The sequence below is a fragment of the Orycteropus afer genome, unplaced genomic scaffold (genome assembly GCF_000298275.1).
Source record: "Orycteropus afer afer isolate SDZICR_OR568_19922 unplaced genomic scaffold, OryAfe1.0 scaffold00030, whole genome shotgun sequence".
Classification (NCBI taxonomy): Eukaryota; Metazoa; Chordata; class Mammalia; order Tubulidentata; family Orycteropodidae; genus Orycteropus; species Orycteropus afer.
In genome coordinates, this window is record NW_006921617.1 from 18967771 (window position 1) to 18975025 (window position 7255).

General features: G+C 35.0%; 1 protein-coding gene across 1 annotated transcript in view; it reads right to left on the bottom strand.

Annotated features, from left to right (window-relative positions):
- Positions 1-790: 790 nt before the first annotated feature.
- METTL4 (methyltransferase 4, N6-adenosine) overlaps positions 791-7255 on the bottom strand; it is a 73622-nt gene continuing 67157 nt past the window's right edge. The window contains 1 exon segment of the mRNA XM_007935610.2: positions 791-936. Coding sequence (XP_007933801.2) covers positions 791-936 — 146 coding nt within the window.

The window sequence follows — 7255 nt, forward strand, 5'->3', positions numbered from 1 at the left end:
CTTAGTAGCCAGCACTTCTGATGTTTAAAGGGAAGCAGATGTCTGGATTCTTATGTGAAATGTACTGATTTTTTACAGTAATGGCTATTTTTTTTTTAACAAGACCATATATGCCAAACAAAATATATCCATAGGCAGGATTATGAACTTTGGTTCAGTGTATACCTCCTGAACTTTTTGAATAGCATATCGTCTTGCTACCTTTCTGTTCACTGCTTTCTTTGTAGAGAGACTAGATTAAAATGGAATACTAGACAGACACTGCCTGCTAACCAGATGGCTGGCGGTTCAAACCCACCAGCCACTCCTCAGAAGGAAGGCTGGGCAATCCTACTTCCATAGTGATACTGCCTCGGAAACCCAAGGAGGGGTCGCTATGAGTCGGGGCCGACAACAACAACAACAACAAGACCAATTGAAGTAAAATTCATCTCAAAATTTCATGAAGGCTAGTCAATTCTAGGAACTCTGGTAGCGTAGTGCCTAAAGCACTTGACTGCTAACCAGAAGGCTGGCAGTTCAAACCCACCAGTCACTCCTAGGAAGGAAGATGGGGCAATCTACTTCTGTAGTGATACTGCCTCGGAAACCCAAGGAGGGGTCGCTATGAGTCGGGTCCGACTTGATGGCACATAACAACAACAACAGTCAATTCTGGTCATTTTGTTGAAATAACCAAGTCCTGTTTACATTTCTAAGCACAGTGGTTAGTAATAAAAGGTAATTAATGAGAATAAAGGGAGAATGGAGGAAAAACTAAAGAAAACCACCAGTTTGACCAAGATCATAGTTAGCTTCCAGACTCCAGAGCAATAAAATAATCCATGTGCTGAAATTTGAGAACTTCATTGCCCCAACTAGTCCAGCCTGGCTGTAAGTTTCGAGCAAACAATTCCAAATATTGTCCATCTGGCTTGATATAGTCTTTTAGAACTTCTGTCCAAAAAAGGAAAAAAAATAAAGATTATTAAGAAGTGAATTAATTTGCTTTTAGCTGTTACAAGTAGAAAAAAAGTGACTATTTCCTTAAAATAAAAAAAGACAGCAAATTAATTTTAAGATCTCATCAGCAAGCTTTACTATATATAGTGAGAAAGTCATTTGAAATAAGCATCCTTGAGGTTGAGAACAACATAATCAGAACTTTCAGTAGTCTTGATTTATTGGTTTTCATTTATACATGAGAAATGAGGATTTTAACACCTACACAAGTGACTTTAATTTTCCAATACTGCTGACATATCATCCCCTAAGTCCTAACTTGTTTTTTAATAAATGCAATCCATGAATGTAAAGCCTATAGAAATAATACAAAAACAACTTACTTTAAAAAATAAGATAAAAATATGTCTCTTTGCAAATATATTCTTTAATAATATGGCAGTAAATGAAGAGTTGGATTCAGACAGAAATATTCAGAACAAATAACAAATAAACAACACCCTCCCACTCTTCAGAAGATGGGGCAATCTACTTCTGTAGTGACACTGCCTCAGAAACCCAAAGAGGGGTCGCTATGAGTCGAGTCCGACTCGATGGCACATAACAACAACAACCTATAACTTGGCAGTACCTAGAACATTCCTTCACGCTCAAATTATAGATTGTTCTTTACCTAAAATTTCACCATATTCTTTCCACACTTAAGTACTGCTTATTCAAAGTAGTATTAACTACTAAGGTTGTATTTTGTTTGAGAAAAGGTACATCCTATATACGTTGGTAAATAGCTATGATCTACAACAAAAGAAAGAAAAGAATACTAAAGAAAACAATTTTAAGTACATCCTCATTTGGATGACAAATATTTAAATCAATTTAAGCTTGATCATATCGACGGCTAACTATATTAATGACATTACAAATTGAGTATGAAAATAATATTCAGGTAAGAAGAGTCACAATAAAATATAGTTCTTAATTATTATACAAAATTGAGCTTGGAAGAAGATGTCAATTTCCTTTAAGAATGAAATTTTTTACTTCCATAGAGGTACTTTATGTAAGTGAGGTTTAAAAGACATTTTAGTTTCATAATATTCTTCAGTTGCTCTCAAATTATAAATGTTTATTTTTAAGTACAAGTCCTGTTTATCAAAAATCAAAAAAGAATTAAAGGTATTTGTAGTCTATAATTCAACTGAACTCAAATTTGGGTGTTTTGTTTGTTATGCTTTGTTTTGTTTTTTGTTTTATTGTTGTTATTGAAAATATACACAGCAAAATATACACCAATTCAACTGTTTCTACATGTACAGTGATATTTATTACAGTTACGCAACCATTCTCATCCTCTTTTTCTGAGTCGTTCCTCCCCAATTAATATGAACTCACTGCCTCCTAAGGTTCCTGTCTAATCTTTTGAGTTGCTATTGTCACTGTGATCCCATATATATGGATCTTAAAAGAACAAGGTACACTTTTTTACTAGTTTAGCTAAACTAGTAGGATCCGACTCGACAGCAGTGTTTGGTTGGTTTTGGTAGTATTTGGTTTTAAGATTTCAGGGGATATTTTTTGGTTTAATGTTTAAAGATTCTCAAGGCAACGGTTTCAGGGATTCATCTAGCCCCCATGGCTCCACAAAGTCTGGTGTCCATGAAAATTTGATACTCTGTTCTGCATTTCCCCTTGTGATCAGGATTCTTCTGTAGAATCTTTTATTAAAATGTTCAATAACCATAGCTGGGAACCATCTTGTCCTTCTCGTCTCACGGCAAAGGGAGCAATTGTTCAAGGAGGCAATTAGCCACACATTCCATGTCCTCCTCCTATTCCTGACACTCCTTCTTCCTCTGTTGCTCCAGGTGAATAGAAACCAATCATCATTTCTTAGATGGTCACTTGCAAGCTTGTAAAACCCCAGGTACTACATAATAACTAAGAGGTGGAACAGGAAGCATCAAACACTTTCTTAGGCCAATTAACTGGGACATCCCATGAAACCATGAACCTAAATCTCCAAGCCAAGGAACTAAAAACCTCAGGAGGTTTTTGGTTGTACATAAGCAGTCTCAGCAGTTACTTTTTTTTTTTTTGGTGGGGGGGACACTGTTGTAAATACATTACACAACTTTTTACAGGTATACAACTTATTGACGTCAATTACCACAAATACAGGTTTTGATAGATTCTAGGAGACGCTGGCATGAAGACTCCTGGTCCTTTCATAGGCATATAATTAAATGCCACTAAATTTGAAAGAGAAAGATTTCCCCAGAGTCTTAAAGGACAATAACCTTGTATAACTTTTCCATTTTCTCTCCTACATATTCAATGCTTTACCAGCCTCAATTCACTTTTAATGTGGTCTAAAGTTATAGTAAAGCAAGGTTTTGTTTGTTTATTTCTCCTTGTATGTTCAGTGCTTTGATACAAAGATGTTAGCAATCTATTTTGGAACTTAAACTATAGTCAGCCAGTCAGAAATGTTTCCTCTTCTGAGCACCCATAATCAGTGCTACAGAGACTTAACAAAGGAAGCAGAATATTCACTTTACAAGAGTTCAAAGAAGATGTCTAAAAATAACCTATAGCCATTTACCATCATCTACTTTCTCAAAGGAGTAACATATCTTCTACATGTTTTGGGTTTTTGTTCTTTCTAGGTGGGAAAAACAGAAAATCAAGGAATATTGCTTTTATAATGTTAACTACCTATATTTTATTTCAAAACAATAAAGGCAAATTAGTAAAAATGTATTACTCTCACCAAATTTATATATCAATTTAAAAACAAATGTAAACCTATAAATTTAAATAAGACTGTGATGTATAAATATTTTGATGATTATGTAATATCTGATATTAGTAAAAAAGAAAAAAAAAAACATATTTTAACCAATGGAGAAGAGGCAATCAGGTTTAGCCAGTCATTTTCCTTTTTCTTTGAAAGCATGGGACAAGTGGCTCCAACATCAGTGCATATAATCTCATCAAATTATGTTTTACTCTTACTGTCAATAAACAAATGATTAAAAAGGAGTGGAAATTCCTCAAAAGGCAGGCACTTGACTGCTAACCAGAAGGCTGGAGGTTCAAAGACACCAGCCACTCCTTGGAAGGAAGGTTGGGCCATCTACTTCTGTAGTGATACCACCTCGGAAACCCAAGGAGGGGTCACTATGAGTCAGGTCCAACTCAATGGCACATAACAACAACAACAACAAAATATGAAAGCAAAATTTTTATTTAAATATTTTTATTTTACAGTTTTCCTACCTTTAATTTTTAAATTTTAGAAAATACACTTATAATGTTAGGTTGTAAGCCATAACTATTGATGACTTATCTTTTAATCTATAGGAAAAAATTGCTAAACTTAAAAATGGAGTAAATATATCATTTTGAAATGGAATACTCTGTCAATGCAATGGTTTCCTTTTACATATTGCAGAAGAATGAATAAAATATTTTTAAAAATACTTGGTGTTTCTAGGAGAAAAACGCTGGAGGGAGAACATTTCATTTTTAAAATTTGCATAAAGCAGCTTAAGAACATTTACATGTAAAAGCGATAAGCATTACATACAGAACATATATTATTCCAAAACCCTAGAGTTATTATTTCAGAGTAAAATATACTGCAGAAATCTGAAAGACTTTCTGATGGCTTTAATTTGTACCTCTCTATACCTACTCTAGGAGCCCTGCTGGTGCAGTGGTAAAAGTGCTTGGCTGCTAACCAAAAGGTGGGCACTCTGAATCCACAAGCCACTCTGTGGAAGAAAGATGTGGCAGTCTGCTTTTGTAAAGATTACAGCCTTAGCGCGTCCTTAAAAAATGGAAATAGAAATAACATACGATCCAGAAATGCACTACTAGGTCCATGTCCTAGAAAAATAACACAACAGATACATGCACACCCATGTTCATCACAGCATTATTCACAACAGCAAAAAGAACAAAAAAAAAACAACTTAAGTGCCCATCAGTGGATGAATGGATAAACAAACTATCGTCCATATAATGCAATATTAACGAATAATGATGAATCTGCAAAATACTTCATAACTTAGATGAACCTAGGGGACATTAGGTTGAGTGAAATTCCAAACAAAAAACAACTCACTGCCATCAAATAGATTCTGACTCATAATGATCCTACAGGGCAGAGTATAACAGCCCCATAGGGTTTCCAAGGCTGTAAATCTTTATAGAAGCAAGATGCCTCATGTTTCTCCCGTGGTACCGCTTGTAGGTTTGAACCACCAACCTTTTGGTTAGTAACTGAATGCCTTAATCATTGTGCCACCAGAGTTTTGTATAAGACTACTAAGGTAAAAAGGCAAGAAAAGATTTACACACAAAAAGAATCATTCTTTGAAGCTTACCAGGGGTAAAAGGGGAAGAGAAGGTAAATCACTAACTTGAGGGTAGACACATATTAACTAGGGTGAAGGAAAAGGCAATATAAAGTAAGGGAGGGGTCAGCATAAAATGATCAGTGCAGAGAAAGACACGGGAGTGCAAGAGCTGAAGCCAACAAAGGTAAACAGTATTACCTTCAAAATCCTGCAATTATAGTAATAACTATAGTCTACAAATGGATAGACAGATAGACACTCAAGCTGAACAGGGTGGGAAGGTGAATGGGACTACAACCACGAATATATATAGGTTTGACAGAGGATATTTCTACATATGTATTTATATGTGCTACAAATATATTCATGAATACCGTAAAGAATACAGGGGGCAAAGTTATGAAAACTTCTTAGACATAACCAAACAACTTGAGGGAATGAGTCACTGGGACTGGGGGTCAGGAACGTAGTCTTGAGGCACATCAAGGTCAAATGGCATAAAAGTCCACAAAAACTATGTTCTACATCCTACTTTGGTGAGTAGTGATTGCAGTCTTAAAAGCTTGTGAGTGGCCCTCTAAGGTGTAACCATTGCTCCACCTGGAGCAAAGAAGAGTGAAGAAAATCAAAGACGTAAGGAAACAATTACTCAAAAAACTAATGGACCATATGAACCTCAGTGTCCATGACCCTGAGGCCAGAAGAACTAGATGGTGCCCAGGTCCTGGATAAGTGTGAAAAAAATGTGGAAAGAAACTCAAAAAACATTAAAAAGACCCCTTAGATATCCTTCAAGCCTGGAACTGACCTTATCCCAATGGCTCAACTTTCAGCCAAATGCTACACAGGCCTGTAAGGTGAACAATAACACCACAGAGGTACACACTTATTAGAATAATCAACCACATGAGATCAAAAGAGTGGCATTTGCCCAGGGATAAATCCAAGAAGGGAAGAAGGGATAGGAAAAAAGAACAAAAGGAAATACAGAGGAAGTGGGAAGAGTACTGTTTCATTGTGAGGACTGTGAGGATTGTAATCAAAGTCACAAAACAAAATGTGTATGAATTGTTGAAAGGAAAACAATTTGCTTTGTTAACTTTCACCCAAGTTACAATTAATTACATATATATGCAGATATCTATCTATCTATAAAATTACAGACTTGGAAACCCTATGGGGCAGTTCACCTCTCACAGCGTCACTCTGCATGGGAATCTACTCTATGATAAAAAGTTTTTTTCCAGAATACCTAATCTGCAGAATAAATCATTATAGTCAGAATTCATGTGATATTGATGTACTTTCCATATAGCAACATGAACTGAAAGACAAATTCCTGTGAATATTTTTATCTATCACTACTAAACCAAAACAAATCTAATTTTTGTTTCTAAAAAGTTTTCAGTTCCAAACATGTGTTTGTGCTGCACTCTATTGGAATTACGGCAATAATGCAGTATACCAAAATGCACAGATAAACACCTAAGGGTAAAACTAATTTTTATTCAATATTTTAAAATCTTGTCTCTTTAATCTTTAAATATAATTGTAGTCTACTTTGAAGAAATTGAAAAAATAGTCTATTTTGATAACGAATAATTTGAGTTTTACTTATGGATTTAAAAAACTAAAAATATTAAATTAAGCTTTGGTGTCTGCCAAATGATAAAGAAAACTCAAAAAACAGCAATAAAAATTAGACTTCTTCATGGACTATAACTGCCACCAACCACATTTTTTCCCTCAAAGAACAGTACAATCTCATTTTCCATTTAAGTCATATATTTGTGCATTAAGAGTCTATGATAGATCAAAGTTTGTTAATCACTAAGCGCTCCTTAAGAATTTAAATCAACAACCTAGATGTCCAACAACTGAGGAATGGATAACCAAACTTTGGTACATTCACACAATGGAATACTATGCAACGCTAAAGAATAATGTAG